Source organism: Protomyctophum parallelum (assembly GCF_964188405.1).
Source record: "Protomyctophum parallelum genome assembly, chromosome: 14".
In the NCBI taxonomy this organism is placed as follows: domain Eukaryota; kingdom Metazoa; phylum Chordata; class Actinopteri; order Myctophiformes; family Myctophidae; genus Protomyctophum; species Protomyctophum parallelum.
The window spans coordinates 37,977,417-37,996,227 of NC_139709.1; the positions used below are offsets into that span (position 1 = coordinate 37,977,417).

The following is an 18,811-nucleotide window of genomic DNA, read 5'->3' on the forward strand; positions in this document are numbered from 1 at the left end:
CCAGGTGTTCATGACTGATACACCACTAGTTGTGAGCTTGTAGATCTGCCATCTTTGGCTAATGTTCTCCTCAGAATAGGGATGCTAGGGTTCAAGTGGTTAATGTAAAAAAAAAAAAAAAAATCCTATCACACAAAGATTTAGTGGGCCCCTTGTAGTAAACTGTCAACTGAGGACCCCTAGAGGTCCCGGAACCACTGTTGGAAGACCCATAGGCCCCTTTTCCACCAAATGTACTTTGGTTCTAGAACTGGTTCCGTTCTATATTTTTTATGATGGTTTATATCATGATCTGCATCTTCCAACCTGACTTTGGTTCCCACTTCAGGGCAAGAGTCTTTTTTGGTTATAGTTCCAAACCAACATTTTAGGGATCTGAACGAATTAGTCCGTTACCATTTATCTGTAGGCTACGCATCAATCTGTTCAAATCGTTCATACATTAAAAAGAAATAGTCAACATAACATATTTGCGTGTTTTAAATTAATTGATCGATCTTGTTCCCTTGCCCCCCCCCCATGGAAATAACACAAACAAGGGAGCTTACACAAAAACAAATTTCACAAAGTTTTACACCTGTGATGTGACAAGTTGATTCTTATTCTATGTTGATTTAAAATTTGATTTAGTTTTAGTCCATTATTGTATAACATTTAGTTTTAGTCACATTTTAGTCATCTGAAATGTTTTAGTTTTATTCGACTAGACAAAAACATTTAAGGTGGGCCTTGAATTTGATCTGTTCGTAATGGCTGATTTTACACTTGGTTGCATGCTGAAAATAGCTGATCTACAAGCTCACGTGTCACACTGTGATGCGTTGTGAGCTTGTAGATCTGCTCTTTTCAGTGCGCAACTAAACATTAAATGACATTAAATGACGTAGTTCTACTACTTCCTCCCTAACATGTTTGTCCGGTTTTTATTTGTTATATATTTAGTCTTAGTCAACTTCGGTTTTACCCAAGCCACATCTAGGAGGGGAAAGTCAAGAGGTGCACCACCTATGTACTGTGTAGATAAACTGCGGTGACAGCGGAGCCAGTATGTGCACCATCTCTGTTAAAAAAAGGACCACTCCCAAGTCATGAAATCACCAGAGTGAGTTTATTATTTTAGACAGAATGTTCTATATTAGAAAATCTTTTACAGCTTAGCTACAAATATGAAAATACAGTGTGAGGATTTGATATGAAACATATAATACATTAGCCCCTCTCGGCACCCTCCGTAAATCTTTTCTGAAATTTGGGTCCCTTCTAAGTTCGTAAGCACACAATATAACGCAGCTGTACATACCCTCCGTAAAGCCCTACGTAAAGCGATCGTCCAAATTTCAGAAAATCTTTACGGAGGGTTCAGAGAGGGGCTAATAATACATGTGACTCAGTTCATAACAGTTCTGTGAAACAGAGACCCTTCCATCTCATTCCAGGGATTCAAACCCGCAACATTTGAGTTACAGGCCAAATGTTTAGCCTTCACTTGGGAAGCCAGATGTTACTTGTGAAAACCTAATAAAAAATAAACAGAAATAAAATGAACTTGCGACAAGCAGTGATTCTGAAACTAAGAAATGTTTGAAAACGCTGAGTCCGTTTTCTACATGTGGAAGATAAATGAAATCTTTACAAAGTCACTTTTGTCTCCGTTGTTGTGAGTCAGCAACTTGTCTTCAGCCAAGTTCGCTGCCTTGCCCAACAGTTGTACGTGCTGCTGTGGGGTTTCATTCCCCAGACTGTAGCTGTAGTGACTCGGGTCAAAGTCCACAGGAAGTGACACTTCTGGGTTTGTCCCGCTGGGATACTATGACAGGAAGTGAGCCTGTGGCTGAGTCCAGTCGAACCGTATGAGAACTTCCTGTTTTCAAATTAAAAGCCGTCAATCTTCTTGCGGGTACTGATAACGTCCTGCTTTCAAATTAAAAGCCATCGATCTTCTTCTGCAGGTACTTGAGAATGGAGTCTGTTCCCTGGGAAGAACCCCAGATTCTTTTAAGGGCTTCACACTCACGCTCGTTGGCTTGCTCGAGGGCACTCCGGCTGGTATTTCGCATCAGAGCTTTGGACTCTCGCAGCACCTGGAGGACAGGAAGTAGAACCATTTCAGGACAATATGAGTCACCAGAAGCAGGGACACATGATTTAAATTATTCTAACATGGTTCAAAAGGAGTTTGAAGTTACACTGGATTTCTATAGGCCACAGCAGTGGGCGTGTTTCCACTGAATATTTAAATAAATTAAAACCGCTAAACAAAGGGAATTTATTAAATATATAGGGCACACCATTCTTTTGGTAAATAATTACTTTATTGAACAAACGACAACGTTTCGATCTTGATAGATCTTCGTCAGGTCAGCATGGATGTAATTAGGTATGCATTAAATATATTATAATCCTCTCCTCGTCTCACTAGCTCTTTAGTAAACAGAAAATACATTTTCAAGTGGGACACCAAATTCACCCAACCAGTATAGAGAACAAAGATAATTTATCAGCTTGTGTTCCAGTTCCAATTTTGTCTGCCATTTGTGTCATCACTTATAATTATGTAGACGTGTACTGTCAGTGTAGATCTGCTAGTTCCTGTGAATCTTCCCAGAATAGGGATGCTACTAGGGTTAAGGCGTTCAAACATCAGTAGCCCTCGGATGGCACAGTGGTAAAGCACTTGCCCAGCACCGCGGAAGTTGTGGGTTTGAAATCCACCATGGTGCGTCCCACTTTGTCGAGCGTTTACAAACACAATTTGCCATTGTTGTGGAGAGGGAAGCCGGGCGGGGAGGGTGATATTTGTCAACGTATTCCCATGTCAGCAGGGAGTGTTGGACGGGAGGAGTAGGACGTAGTGAAACACGTGACAACACAGGAATGTGTTTGGGGAGGAATCAACTCAACGTGGGGGGGAAAAGGGCTGAAAGGAAAAATACGTATACTGTATAGTACATATATACATAGTAATAGTATATAAAACTTGGGACTTATCAGACACTGATCAAAAAAGACCAAACCGATGGATGGATGGATGACTTACGAGTGAGTTACAGGAGCAGAGTTCTCGGATGCGGAGCATGACTTCCTGTGTGAAGGTGGCAGGCCACAGAACCTGCGACACAAGGCCCTTAAGACACGCCTCCTGAGCCGTCAGCTTCCTGCCGCTCAGCAGCATCTCATTGGCCTGCAGACCAGATTAAAGGGAAGGTAAACAAGTGCTTCTCAAAGTGGGGTCCTTGAGGGCGTTCCTGGGGGTCCCCAGCTAAATATGTTAATACCTCAAAACGAGTTTAACCAGTTTAACCCCTATTTTTTAAATAGCTGATCTACAAGCTCATGACACATCCCAGTGTGACCCACTTTGAGCTAGTAGATCTGTGATAAAAATTTAAAACAATATTGCACTGCCATTGGCAGTCAATACAACACTTTTGTTAAATGTCAAAAGTTTAAAGCTAAATTTTGTCATAGTAATCGTGTGTCGGCAATGGGCAGCAGACCAAACTAAAGGCCAGAACGGACCCCCAGCAATAATATCCAGTATACAGTAGCTGTGGGACTCACCGAGGCGAGGCCCATTATTCTGGGGAAGGTGAAGGTCGAACAGGCGTCAGGGGTCTGTCCATACGTGGTGTAAGGCGTCTGGAACCAAGCCTTCTCATTGGCCCACACCACGTCACACAGAGGCAAGATGGCCGCCCCCAGGCCCACCGCCGGCCCGTTGACCGCCGCTATGATGGGCTTCTTAAACTGGATGAACGTGTTGACAAATGTCCTTTGAGAGAGCGCGCGCGCACACACACACACACACACACACACACACGTCATATAAGTTATTCATTCATAAAATTCACATCTCAGGCAGTCCGCTAACTTTCGGTTAAGGGGGTTAATTTTGCTCCTTGAATAAGGCACCTCACGAAAAGATTTGGCAGGCAGGGAACGGACAGAGACTCAATGAGTCAAGAAGTTACATGTACGTAGATGTAAGTCATTCAATAAGCCTTGCTAGGGCAGGAGAATATCTCCTGTTTCTGCAGCGTGAGGCAGCTTGATGTACAGGTACACCCCCTGGCCTGGACATGACATTAGACTAGTATGTCGCAGGGACTTAAGTTAACCCACAATCCAACTCTTGATGCTCAATGCCAAGAAGGGTTGGGTCCCATTTTGACCCGCCGGGGGATCGAACCGTGATGCTCTAACCACTGTTCATGTGAAGGCCACTGTTCATGTATGACACTGTTAGTAAGATCCATACTGTACGGTATGCATGTTCATGTATGAGTCACGAGTTATTCAATCGTTGATGTTGGGTGGAAAGCCTGTAGGACATAGGATCCATTGCAACCTGTGTAGTTATTATTTAGTCACAAGCTGTAGCGCGCACGCACACGCACACACGTGAGCTATTAGATGGCAATTCTCACTACCTTTTTTGTGATACTGCTGCACTAGCCATTATCCAGTGGTGTAAAGTACTGTACTGAAGGCATTTTTACTTTCTTCTGTATTTAAAAGAAAATCCCCACCAAATATTGTATTTTAGGCCCCATTTACACTGGCAGACAACTCTAGCTTGATGTATTTTAGGCCCCATTTACACTGGCAGACAACTCTAGCTTGAATCAGATCTGTGCGACATCAAGATTGAAATCTGATTGGTGACTCATTTAAACAAATCAGATTCCAATCTGGATGTAGCTCAGATATGATTCAAGCTGGATTTGGCTGCCAGTGTAAATGGGGCCTTAGTTACTAGTTACTTTGTAGATTTTGATTATATTACAAAACACGCTAACCACTTCAATCTAATATGGGCATACAATGGACAGACACAGTGATACACACAGATGTGGGCATTCACACACGCACACACACGCACGCACGCACAAACGCACACACAATACCTGATGGTTTCAGCCATTTTCAGTCCCTCTCTCTTCCTGTCGTCAGTGAGTCGTCTGATGAAGTAGAGGAAGTCCAGGCCGTGACAGAAGTACGAGCCCACAGCTCCCAGCACGACCAGTTTGCTGTCATCGCTGGCAGCTGTGGCCATGGCACTCTGAATCTCCTTCATCACCTGAAACAACATGCAGTACAGTGGTTCTCAACCCTTTCCATATCAAGGTCCTTTATTTATTCAGCATTTGAGCCACGGACCACCATTTGACCCAGACCCAAAACCTTTAATATATTTTGACCACAATTCTATGCTGTATTGATGTTGATACCATAGATACAAAATAGCAATTCTCTAGACTCTTGTAGACTTCTGGAAAATTAAGTAATTCAGATGTTTAACAATTTAACTCTTGAGAGCATAAAATGAAACCAAATGAACGGTAATATAATAATAATTTCATTTTATACTCTGAAAATAGCAGATCTACAAGCTCACAACACTTAGATTGGCTATTTTCAGCAAGCAAGTGTAAAATCAGTCATACGACATCATCAAGGCCCGCCAAAATAAGAATGTGTTGATTAAATCAAATGTAGATTTAATGTAGTAAAATGTAGTCGACTAAAACTAGCCTCTGTACCCAGGCTTTTATTTTCGTTCACATTCGGCTCAAAAATGAAAGCCTGGGGGAACGAGACATTTCGTGGTCTAGGAGTGGGATTGAACGATGTGCAGAGGGGTGTTGAAATTTGATGACGTCAGTTTTCTCCGCTGTTTTCTACCAGGGAGGGGAGGGGCGGCGGGGGCAGGCACTCAGATTGGTGAACTAATATTATCCAGCGCATTGCTCCATGCTGCACCCGCCCCTCTATACCAGAAAGCCCGGCTAGACTAAAACCTTCCAGATGACTAAACTGTCAAAATCCACACCGGTTCCCAACCTTTTCAGGCCGAACTGATCCCATTTGATTACCTCAGGGTTGAGTGAGTTGTTCTCGGATGTTTTGGTAGACAGCAGTATGTGAGTGAAGCCGTCTTGCTTCTTCACCACGATGTCTCGGTAGCGGTACGCACTCTCCGTCTGCCGCACACTGAAGCGCAGTCGCTTGTCGAACGCAGACCGTTCCTCCAGCCGCCGCTTGCCCGACGAGGAGCCGCTGATCCCGCCTACGGGGCCGTGTGAGCCACCCATCCCGCCCATGACACCGCCATGTGACCGGCTGGTGCCGTTGGCGGCCATGTTGGCGGCCATGGCCTCCATCAACACAGACGTACCTGCAAAGAATATTTTCCGGTGGATTGATGGCCACATTATGACAGATGAGAATAATATCACGGAAGATCACACAATACAATTAATTGTGATATCGAGCATGTGTATTTTGTGTAATACTGTCTTTTGCTTTGTTATGCTCTGGTTATGCTATTTATTATGCTCTGGTTATGCTATTTATTATGCTCTGGTTATGCTATTTTGTTTTTCTGGTTCTCTGAATGCTTGCTTTCTTTTATCTAACAATTTAGACATTTAGCTCTTAATCCAGAGCGATTTACATTTATTTATCGATATACGATATATCGTTACATGCCTAGTATACATTATAGAGTGCTAGGTCTACCCTAGGTCTGACCTTGTACAGCACTTTGGTTGACCACTGGTCTTTGTAAATATGATCTATAGATAAAGTTTGGTTTGATATTATGTGTGTTCTTACCGGTGTCGTTGAGTGTGCGCATGGCGGCAGGCGTGATGGGAACTTGTAGAGGCGTGTGGAGGTTCATCTGGCTGTGGGGACGGGGCCTGATCCCCATGCGAGCCCTCTTCTCTCCGGGGCCCAGTGACAGCGCTGTGTTAAGAGTTCGAGTTAAGTTAAAGTTAATCAAAGTGCTTTTCAACCAGTGGTCCTTCAGGGGGTTCCAGGTGGTCCCCAGATAAATGATGGAGAGTCAGTAAGCAAATGGACTCTTAGACCGTAAAATTTAAATAATGGACCTTGATATGAAAAGGGTTGAAAATCACTGAACTAAACTAACAAAATGAGAAATGGGGGGGGGGAGAAAAACAAGAAAACAATTGTACTACCTGCTGGAGAACCACTATGCTACACTAAATGGAACAGAGCCTTAATTTGTATAATAATAATAATAATAATAATATGAATTAGTATAGCAAGTGATAAGACCAGTGAAATAATTACAATTTCTTTGCAATATGGCTGCTGTGCAAGTGTGCATAGAGTCTATAGGCCAGTGCTACTCAACCCGTGGCCTGTGGGCCGCACGCGGCCCCTGCTTAATGTGACTGCAGCCCGTCATGGTCATACAAATGAAAACAATAAGTTATTTTCATTGTTTTTAACAAGATTGTAGGTATTGTATTGTTTGTTCCAAGAGAAAGTGATATGGCCTGATGTCAGCTGAGTATTAACCAGATAGATAGATAGATAGATAGATAGATAGATAGATAGATAGATAGATAGATAGATAGATAGATAGATAGATAGATAGATAGATAGATTTTATGGTCAGCCTGTGTGGCTTCGTTCCGGGCTTAAACAAATTTGTGCTATATAAATATTTTCTGAAATGAATGGGGTTTCTATCTTTGGAACCACAAAACTAAACTACCTAAGAATTAACTAAGAATAAAAACCCATGCATGGAAAGAATTCAGATCTATAACAACCATCTTGGGGCGAGTCCCTCTTCCCTCCAGGAGACCGGGGCGATATGAGTGTGGGGGTGGTGGGTGGCGGTTTCTCCAACAGTGCCACCTCTGGCAGCTCCAGGTGGTCGCCCTGCCCCCCCGCCTCGCTGGGAGAGCCCTCTGCGTCGGGACGGCTGTTCATGGGACTCTTGGGAACCAGGATCTTGATTCCACTTCTGGCCAGATCCATGCTGCGGCGAGACGCAGTGCTGGCCGCAGACGGTGCTGCTGTGCTGAACTGTGTTTTACCTTGAACAGGACAAACACACGTAGTTAGTGAGTGAGTAAACTTACTGTGATAAAAATAAAAATAAAGATCTTACTGTGATAGTACTACTACGTAATATGTTAGTACTACTACGGCACTTTGTAAAGTACTGAACATACACCAGAGAGAGAGAGAGAGAGAGAGAGAGGATGAGATGAGATGAGATTATTAATCCCCAAAGGGGAATTGAAACGTTACAGCAGCATAGTGTGACACACAAAAATAAAACTAAAGGGCCTAGATCAACGACAGGTTGATCATCATAGGACAGTATGCATTGGGGGAGACAGACAATGTAAATCTTCCAAAATGTCCAGCCCATATCAAAATATATTGATTACTAATATTGAGTATTAGTACTTACTTGATTACCTCAGGGTTGAGTAGTGGTGCTTGTTTAAAGGTATATTCAGTGATTTCACTCAAAAAACCTTAGGTTTCGTTTTTGGCTGTGGGACCCAGCCTTTCGTCCAATCAGGATAGAGTCAAAAACGAAACCTAAGGTTTTTTGACCCCCAGGGGTTAACTGCGGACAGGGAGGAACTCCTTATATGGCCAGCACACTCTATAGTAGGGAGGATTATCACAACAAAACAAAAAAAAAGTGATATTTGAATTAAGTGAAATCACTGAATATACCTTTAAAGTATTGATTACCTAAGGCTTTAAAAGACACATGATCAATGTTTGTTTATTTATTTATTTCCTTGACTTGTATCGTAGCGCGCCACTCTGTGTCGCTTGTAGATCTGCTATTTTTCAATAGCTAAAGCATAACATGATGCTAACACCAAAAGGGGTTCCCGCCCAGAATGGGTTAACCTCAGTGGAAATAAGTCTCAGGACTTTCTTGTGTAATCCTCGAAATGCTGTACCGTCATGGTTTCTGTGTTTTTCAAAATAAATCGAATCAAATCAAATGAAAAAGAATAAAGAATTACCTGGAGTCGTCTCTGTAGTTTTAGTGTCTGCGGGGGTGAAGTGGGGAGACGCTGGAGTTTTGAGAGGAACTCGCTGGTCAGCGTGGACGTCAGCAGGAGGTCTGGAGGCTCTCTGGTCACTGTGGACTTCGTGCTGAAGAGCAGCAGACGACCTGGAGGGTCGGTGCTCTGTGTTCTCAGTGTGAACGTCGGGCAGGAGAGCAGCAGACGACCTGGAGGATCTGTGCTCTGTGTGCTCAGAGTGAATGTCAGGCAGAATGGCAGCAGGAGGTCTGGAGGAGAAGACTTGTTTTCTGGCATTGCTTCCTGGACTGCTGGGCTCCTGCATGTACGGCTGTTACCACCATGAGGATAGGATATTTCACCATTAATCAAATAACTGCCATTCAGTCAGAGAGAATAATACCTGGGCACTTCAGGATGGACCCTATGCAAATTAAAAATACTGGAGCACTCGACTGGTCTACTCTGGACGTCTTTATTATTTAGCATGGGTGACTGGCGTTTCGTCAAAATGGAATTTCTATTCATAATGTTCCAATTTCCAACGCCAAAACACAATTAAATCGTCAATGGCAATGATTTGTATGACAATTAATCGTCAACTTAAATGTGTAATCGTGACAGCCCTAGCGAGGACTCTCCACCTTGTTTACATAGGCTTTAGCAGCAGTACGGTGCTAGCTTCTCTCATTGCGTACCTGGATGGTGGTGATGGTGTTGGAGCTTCGGGTGGAGCGCAGTAGGGAGGAGGTGTTGAACTGGTGGATGAACACCATGCAGCTGGACAGGTGGCCCTCGGGCTCCCACGTGTCGTCCTCGTGTCCATAGCCACGCCAACGCACCAGGTACTCCATCTTCCCCTTCTTGTTCCTCCGCTTGTCCACGATCTTCTCCACCTGGTAACGGCGTTAACATTAATTTATATCAATAACGATAGTTTATTAACAATCTTCTCCACTCCACCTGGTAACATTAATTAATGAATTAATTACATTAATTGATATTAACAATGTTTACTTTATTAACGATCTTCTCCACCTGGCAATGTTAACATTAAGTACGGTAATATTAACAATCTTTACTAACAATCTTCTCCACAATGCACATTATCATTAATTGTCTCTGCGAGGCCGAGACTATGTTTTGCCGCATTGTCTGTCTTTCCGTACGTGTGTCCGTCCTTCCATCTGTGAACAGCTAATCTCTGATCGACATGACACTGTGCACACACTCCTTGGATAAAAGATCTGCCCCAAAATGTGATTGCCGTGAAACTTTGCAAACATATTCCCACTAAATCCGCCTCATGGTGGTGCTATAACAGGCCGATTTGCGTTTTTTGCCTACCAATCTGCAATTTGGCATGAAACTTTGTACGCACTCCCTAGATGCCAAGGAAATACATCTCTCCTATTAATGATCTTTATAGCCATACCAAGAAGTTTTCATAGACAGAGGAAGAACCACCCCATGTCAGTGTCATGGAATTGGTCTTGCGTTACTATGTATTATTACATGGCTTGGTTGAATTGATTCTGATTTCTGATTGGTCAATCACTGAATTCAACGGTCTGAGATTAAGGTCAACGGTCAAGACTCAAGAGTTAGATTATTGTTAAACAACATCAACCAAAATCAATAAAAGATTCTTTAGTTTTGGGTCTTGAGACGCTAAATCTCATCAAATGGTGGTCCATGGCTCAAATGCCAAATAAATAATTGGACTTGAAAAGGGTTGAAAACCATTGCCGTAATCAATGAAATCCTCCCTCTTGTTACTTCTGGTTCAATGTATTAATTTCTCGATTAAGTGTAGCCGGCTAATATTAGGATAATCTTTATTCTTTATCACCCTGAAGTGGTTTATTTCTCAATGACAAGCTTATCCCTTGCTTAGGAACTCATCACACGTGGAGAATCCTACGGCATGCCAACACACGTCTCATACAGTATAGTATACCTTTTTAAAGTCACATGAGAGCACACAAGAACAGCTTATACAGTATGGCAATATAATACTACATCACACCATAAAGCAGACTACACACAGTACACAGAAGGACAGTTGAACATGAGTCAGCTGTTCGCTCACAGGGTTTGTCACAGAACTGTACTCTCAACAAAGGAGTAGCCATGTGACAAATTCACACCACAGGGGAAAGATATGCGACAGCTGCATCTCTGCAGGAATTATTTAACTAAAGGAATTGAAACATACATTAACCCATTAAGACCCGACACTGATTCTAAAACTGCCTTCTTAATCCTCAAGTTTTATGAAAAACGTAACACTTTTCAGAATTCAAATTCAAAATAGCAAAAGTAGCAAAGCTACAAGCTCAGTTTCGAACTTGCAGATGTGCTACTTTTGATGCTTTTGTGTGACGCTGTAGTATGATCATGCAGGGCATTAATTTATGGGGGGGAGAAAAACACACTTGTAGGCGTTTCCAGATTGAAAGGTATGACAACTGGATTAAGAGCTGCCAATGCCACATCGGTTTTCTCCTCTGTGTCCTCAATAAACATGTGGCATTGGCAGCTATGAGTGTGCGGCCGGGCTATATATTAAATTCATTCAGTGTTTTTCCCGTTTGCTGGCACCTCACAAGGACAGGTGTGCTGTGCACTTTTTGCCGATAGAACTGGATTAAGTGTGTCTGCTAAATGCCTAAATTGTATGGGTGTAACAGGTCTAAATGGGCCAAGTTAGTATAATCAATACCACAATCGAATGACTATATTTTCCGCTACCGTACTCAAGCTGCAACACTGCATTGTGCGACTATTGTAACAACAACCACTCTGTTCAGATGTCATAACATTGAATTGATTAACTAAGCTTACTTTCCTTATTGATCTGCATCAGGCTGGATAATTGGAACATTTGAAAAGGTTGATAAGTGGTTAAAATGTGGTTGTACAACTGCCAATACCGATGTCGTCAGACTCAGAACAAGTATCCAGGTAAGATTGTGCTTTTTAAACTGCATAATAAAAAATAAAGAATCAAAAAATAAAAACATTATGCAGATAGATTGAAATCAGCAGGATGGGGGAGCTTGATCTCCTGGGGAAGAGCATTCCAGAGTTGGAGCTCTGATTAGCAAACTCTCAGGTAATGAAACAGTAACAATGATCATTACATAATTGTCTATTCACAAATTATTTGAAATAATCACAATTATTTTGCACATTTAAAAGAAAAGTGAAATAGATTATCTAAAACCTTACATCGCACCACAAAGTGATGCTATTTCCAATATGTATACCGTAATTGTCTCCACCAGGCAGGGGTGCAGTATTTTGTTTAGACAGTTTTTGGTTTAGACTAGTCATTGGTTAGACCAGTCATTAGTCCTACAACTACAACCTATCTCAAAACCTCATCCCTAAACCTAACCTCCCACGGGGCAGCACACCTAAACATAACCTTAACCCATGTCTAACCAATGACTAGTCTAAACTAAGTATGCACCCCCCAGGGGGAAGGCATGGGGAGAGAGTATGTTTTGCACTCCGTCCGTCTGTGTACACGACGTACAGCTAATCTCCGGCACTGTTAACCCAGTCAATGCCAAATTTGCACACACTCCCTGGATGCCAACGACGAACCTCTGCCCCAAAATTTCCAGAACGGCCTGTTATAGCACATTTCTACCTATAACTGCACCGATCTACGTGAAACGTTGCATGCACACTCCCTAGAGGCCAAGAAAAAACCTTTGACCTGCATGTTTCACATCTGCCTTTTATAGCACCACCAGGAGGCCGACTTTTGTAGAACCCATTTTTGGATACTACTCCTCCAGATTCTGGCCAAAGATTCCGCAAGTGTGTCATGTGCTCAAGACAAATCTGCAGGATGGCCCATTTTGAACAAAAAGCCTCAAATCATGAACGCAGCGTGCCGTGCAACTTACGTGAAATATTTCATGCACTTTCCTTCCTACTAGGCTGAGGAATAAATCCCACCCTTTTCACATTGGCCTGTTATAGCGCCACTAACAGGTGAACCAAATGCTTCAAATCATCCAATTGCCATCAAAGGCATAAGAAGAAATGGCACCCTTTTCACATTGGCCTATTACAGGAGGCCACAATAACCTACCTGACCTCGTGGAGACCTGTGCCCCAAGGGGCACTTTTTCTAGTTGTTTTTTAAACTGTCAAATGATTAAACATCATATGTCTTTATATATATTTACTTCTCATGTCCTGTGCAGTTTTGGCTTACGGAGACTAAATGGCTCCGATGTTCAACTTCATTGCCATAAACACAATTAAATCGTCAATCACAACATTTATTTATATGACAATAATGAATCACCTTAAATGCAGTAATCGTGACACGGACACGGACCTGATGATGTACAGGTATGCCATTTAAAGGCATTTCCTGAGCATGCCATGTGACTACTGGACACAGTGGACAGATCACATTTTGACCAGTTGATCAACAAGTTTCACAACATTCTTACCATACCGGTTTGTTTAACAGACAAATATCTAGTAAAGCTGTCGTTTTCAACCAGTGGTCCTTGGAAGGCATTCAAGGTGGTCCCACTTAAAAGTTGGTAACCAAATTATCTTTAACTCTCGAGAGAATAAAATGACATTTATTATTTGTTAAACATCTGCATTACTTAATTTACAAGAAGTCTACACAATAACAGAATTTAGAATAATTGTTATTTTGACCAACATTTGCCTGTTATCAGCATGGAATTGAGGACAAAATCCCAAAAGTTGAGAGGCTAAATCTCAAATGCCAAATAAATATGGACCTTGGTATGAAAAACATTGAAAACCACTGTAGTAAAGCATCAACCAAACTTCAACCACGCATTCACTATTTACATGTTATTACTGTTGCCTAGTATGAGAACATTACAATAAGCCTGATGATAAGGAACCCTCAAGCATTAGAACAATATTTAATCACTGGGGCCACAATCTGCACTATAGGCCTACTGTGTTTGTTTTTGATAGACAGTGAGGAAACCAAATGGACCCATAGCCGCAATTTGCAACTCTAGATTTTTTTACAATGGGTTGAATCTAGAGTTGCAACAAGCTCCATCCACTTCCTATTCATCTTTTTTGGTTTGTGATCTGCTCGTCTTAAATGACGTTAAACTCACCAACATTGCAGCTGCAGTCCAAGCTTGAATTATCCTCTTTCAATCTGCCAAGCTTGTTTTTCATAAAAATCCCCCGTAGACATGTTATGAGCTACTTTCTGTCCAAAATATTCCAAGAGTGACATTTCCGAGCCGCCATTTTGTATTTTTGCAACATGCCGTAAAACAAGACGTGAGGGGGAGCGCTTGTTTAATAGAAGGCTGTGTGTGATGGGGCGTCGCACTGTGTCTGCCTCTTCTTTGGGTGTCTTACCTGCGCAGGTAAGATTCTATTAAACAAGCGCTCCCCCTCACGTCTTGTTTTACGGCATGTTTTGGACAGAAAGTAGCTCATAACATGTCTACGGGGGATTTTTATGAAAAACAAGCTCGGCAGATTGAAAGAGGATAATTCAAGCTTGGACTGCAGCTGCAATGTTTACGTTTAACGTCATTTAAGACAAGCAGATCACAAACCAAAAAAGATGAATAGGAAGTGGATGGAGCTTGTTGCAACTCTAGATTCAACCCATTGTAAAAAAAAATCTAGAGTTGCAAATTGCGGCTAATGGACCCATACAGGTCTCAGGTCCGTACTTCTTAAGTCTACAAATGGAACCAAATGGATGGATGAGAGTCCATTTGGTCTATAACGCTGAAAGTGTACAAAATAAATGAAACCATCGCGGGTCCATTTGGTTCTTGTAGGCCTACACTTAACTCTCAAGATTTGCATTGTATGGGTCGGGACCGCATGAGGGTCCCCGGACCTCACGTTGGGAACCATGTGTATTAAAATGACGTTATGTTCACCTGCAAATTACGTCATGTTGTGGCCAGATCGTGCTAAGAAGTATTTAATTAAGTAGTATCCCCATTTTAATCTTCGCCTCGTTAGGGGCGTCACTAACAACTTTTTAATTCAAGTTATTTTGTTTATCCACTAGTTAGCAACTTAGCATCCTTTAGTTACCTCGTACAGCTCTTCCGTAGCCATGGCGGCGCTTTTATCTTCTTTAAAAAGTACGCAGATAGTTTGTATTCCCGGCCGTTGCGCTCAGATGATTAATTGATAAACATAAACATCGGATTAGAGCTAATTAACGAGTCTCCCAGTGAACTACAAACATCCACCGCTTCACGTCACTTCAGCCGCTAGCATGCTAACTGTTAGCCTCCGAACGGAAACTTTATGTTCCTACACTTCCGCTGTGAGCAAAATAAAAGCTCTTTGTTTGGGGAGGACCGTGCAGTGTGAAGATCCGGTGTAGAGCGGATACGGTATTCTTGTTGGCTACACGAGACTAAACATCGATAGGAAATGATCCGGATAGTAGCCGGGCTCTAAACAGGATGTAAGCACTGAACACTAAGGGCGCGTTCGGCTATGCGCACCGGGAATGTGGTCAGTTTGTTGAGTGTGGTGGGCGGTGACGTCACAGAGTGCGTTCAGTGTGCCTTATTTACGAACGACCAGTTACAACACACCATTCACACTGAGCAACCCTACCCTCAGGGTAGGGTTGCTCAGTGCGTGCACTCGGCACACCCGGTGTGCAGCGCACTGGATTTTCGAACGACAACGCACTGAGTGCACTGAATAAACGAACGACAAGAGAGCACACTAGTGCGTTCAGGGCGCATTTCCGAACGCGCCCTATATGGAAACAAGGCTTTCCTCTGGTACTGTAGAAATACTGCTGACAAAGAAAATAACATTTATTTAGTGTACTACCTTGTAAATCGGCTGTTTTCGATACTTTTGTAGCCTCGGTACCCAGGCTTTCATTTTCTGACACTCTTTTGTTGTAGCCTAATGTACGTATGATAAGTCAGGGCAGTAATTTTCAGAAGAAAAACTTTACATTTAAGTTGAAATATGGAGATACAAGGTTTTATACCGGTAACTCCATAGGCCTACTGTATTTGCCTACCAACAGAATGGCAATTTAGTAATTTTTATCAGGCACTACACCAAAGGGTCGAGACGGTTTTAGCGTTCGTCCCAACGGTGTGATAATGTTCCTGTTGCATGTCGACCCAAATGATTCAACTGCAGTTCCAATTCAATGGCCCAAACCACAGCAATGGGTCGCCATGCAACTCCTTTCAACCAAATGGATTTAGTCTTATCCAGAGTGATTTATAGGTGACTTATCAGTATATAAGCAGAATAAATATGAACTCTAATAAAGTTTATTGAATATACATATGTTTATTCTGCTTAAACAACAAGTAAAATAGCCACACATTGACCAATGTATTGATTGATTGATTTTATTTCTTAGGAAATGTACAAACAATATAAATCTGCACAGCACAGCATTTTGAATGAAATACTAAAGTGGTACTGTCATAGTGTAACAATGCTAGGTGGCAAGGCACCAGTAAAATAAATTCGTTAAGGGCTTAGTTAGTTAACAGATGTTTAACAATAATCTAAGTCTACAAAGTAAATAGTGTAAAGTTAAAAAAAATGCAGTAAAAAGTAAATTTGCGCCTGAGATGTAGTGGAGTACAAGTATTAAACTCTGTGTTAAAGTATCAGAAGTATAGTACTTGAATACATTTACATTTTAACCGAATGTTGGCCCCATAGTAGGATGCTATAGGTTTCATGTATAGTTAATGCATGCTAGGTGTCACGTGGGCCTTCAGCACCATGGACAGCGGCTGTTCTTACAACACTGGCCACCAGGAGGAGCAGCTGATACAAGTGGGACTGTTGGAATAGTGTTGGTTTTGTGTGTTGTAGAACAGTGGTTACCATACTGGGAGTTACATTATTTTGGGAGGTCCCTAGATGATTATCTTAATGTGCAATTTGTTGTTTGTTTTCTCACTCTACAGTAAACAAACTGACAGGGGGGGGGGGCAGCCCCTTGGGTTTCTGACAATGTGGCCCCTGAACAATTTAGTTGAATAGCACTGTAGTAGTGGTTTCTGTTTGACTATGAAATTACTTTGACTGAAAAGTTTGTAATACAAAAATAGTGTTAGTTGTTAGTTAAAAATAGGTGTTGCGAGGATTTTTTTTCCGGCCATTTGAAAATAGATGATCTATAAGCTCACAATGTGTCGCATAGCGACGCATTGTGATTTGTATTGAAAACTTGAAATGAGACATTCTGCATAAAGAGTACTCTCTACTTTTACTTGCAAACGATGATTTCTACAGTGCATTGTATTGATACTTTTACTTAAGTACAAAATGTGAGTACTTTTTTCCACCACTACTTGTGTTATTGGCCCCCTGGGTCTTCTTGCCGGTGAATGGGGAAATTAATTAATTGGTCTTCTTGCCAACAGGTCTCTTGTGTGGTTGGTTCCTGCTGTTGGTCCCGCTGCTCTTTGGGGGAGGTGACGACGATGGCAGTTCATCGTGGTCCTCCACCTCCCGTCTCTTCCTCCACAAGTGTACACAGACCCGCACAATAATGATGAATATGCCCACTGGGATGCTGAACACCACGGTGGACGCCACCGGAGCTACTGTGTACATTTCCTGAAAAGGACGGACAGACAGACAGACAGACAGACAGACAGACAGACAGACAGACAGACAGGCAGTCCAAATACACACCAAATAAAGGCCCTGCTTAGCCGCAATTTGCAACACTAGAGGTTTTATAATGGGTTGAATCTTTAAAAAAACTTACCAACATTGCAGCTGTAGGGCAAGTTTGAATTGCCCTCTTTCAATCTGCATATAGTATAACCACTTGGTTATATATCTTATACAAAGTTCACAAAAGGTTTCTCTTCCCCAGCTCTTCCCCAGCTAATGATGCGTAAAATGGGACCCTTAGGTGATGGCTGTTCCAGGGAATGTTTCTTTATCTGGCCTGCTATAATTAAGACACAGATAGTGTTTTCCTCAAGACACAAAAAATAGTTTGCTGCTGATACGGATCTGTTTCTCTTGTCACCTAGACAAAAGGGCTGTGTCCTGTAGAGCTTTGAGGCTCTCTCCCCTGTAGAGCAACCAGGAACATCCCTAGTGTCTAATTTGATTGAAGTAAGAGTTTCTATTTCTCACTGAGTAACTGTAACTGTAACATTGATGACTTTCTTAAAAAAATTACTTTTAACAATCTTCTGTCATAATAAAATAAGGAAATCGTTACCAGTGAGCATTCTAATGCTGATTTAAAATGTACCAGAGACAGGGTATTTATGTTGAAGTATTACTTTCTGTGACTAAAACAATTGGATTCATGCCTTAGTATTTTATTTTATCTATTTTCATTTGTGCCTTTAACTATGTTTTTATTATACCTTTATTTCATCACTATCTGTTGTTTAAGTGTAACACCATGTAAAGTTTTGATGAGAGAACCCGCCTCTCTATCGGAACAGCTGCTGACTTAATGATCTCATTGGTCAAATAAGTCAGGAAGCATCATTTTGCATGTCCGGTAAGAGGAGGGATTTGAGTCGTGGTCTTTGTGTATATAACCAATTGTTTTTTGTGAAGACGGGGCTGATTTCAACCCTGTCTCATATTGGCTCCAGAGACTTTGTTGAAACAGTCAAACTTGCATGTTGATTTCACATGCTGCTTTGTAACGTCTTTTTATCCTGTGTTTGACTCAAATAAATACAGAGATTTTGAAGAACAATTCATGTGTATTTGCCTCTTCTCTTTCCTACATTCCCGTTCGAGACAATACGACAACCAGGGGAAATTCACAACAAGAGTTTGGAAGTGCTCGTCGAAGTCACTGAATGGCCCTGCGTACCACCTGTTTCGAATTTGCACATAATGCAGGAGGCCGCAGCACGACCCGTTAATAAAAACGAGTGCTTCCAAACTCCAAAACTTAGAAAATAATATCACAGCGCAGAATTTCTTGACAAAAAGTA

General features: G+C 41.9%; 2 protein-coding genes across 2 annotated transcripts in view; both read right to left on the reverse strand.

Annotated features, from left to right (window-relative positions):
* Positions 1 to 1,102: 1,102 nt before the first annotated feature.
* On the reverse strand, positions 1,103 to 15,114 carry cdyl (chromodomain protein, Y-like). The gene is made up of 10 exons (XM_083781761.1): positions 14,919 to 15,114; positions 9,521 to 9,718; positions 8,820 to 9,153; positions 7,590 to 7,859; positions 6,619 to 6,750; positions 5,877 to 6,178; positions 4,908 to 5,080; positions 3,562 to 3,772; positions 3,038 to 3,181; positions 1,103 to 2,081 (listed from the first exon to the last, which is right to left on the reverse strand). The coding sequence occupies exons 1-10, from the start codon at positions 14,940 to 14,942 to the stop codon at positions 1,923 to 1,925; spliced, it is 1,947 nt and encodes a 648-aa protein (XP_083637887.1). The 5' UTR covers positions 14,943 to 15,114; the 3' UTR covers positions 1,103 to 1,922.
* A 2,117-nt stretch (positions 15,115 to 17,231) lies between these two features.
* LOC310871297 (protein disulfide-isomerase tmx3a-like) overlaps positions 17,232 to 18,811 on the reverse strand; it is a gene marked incomplete at both ends in the record, with an annotated part of 11,939 nt that continues 10,359 nt past the window's right edge. Inside the window, one exon of the mRNA XM_083782782.1 lies at positions 17,232 to 17,450. Within this exon, the coding sequence (XP_083638908.1) occupies positions 17,232 to 17,450 (219 nt within the window). The remainder of the gene's footprint in view (positions 17,451 to 18,811) is intronic.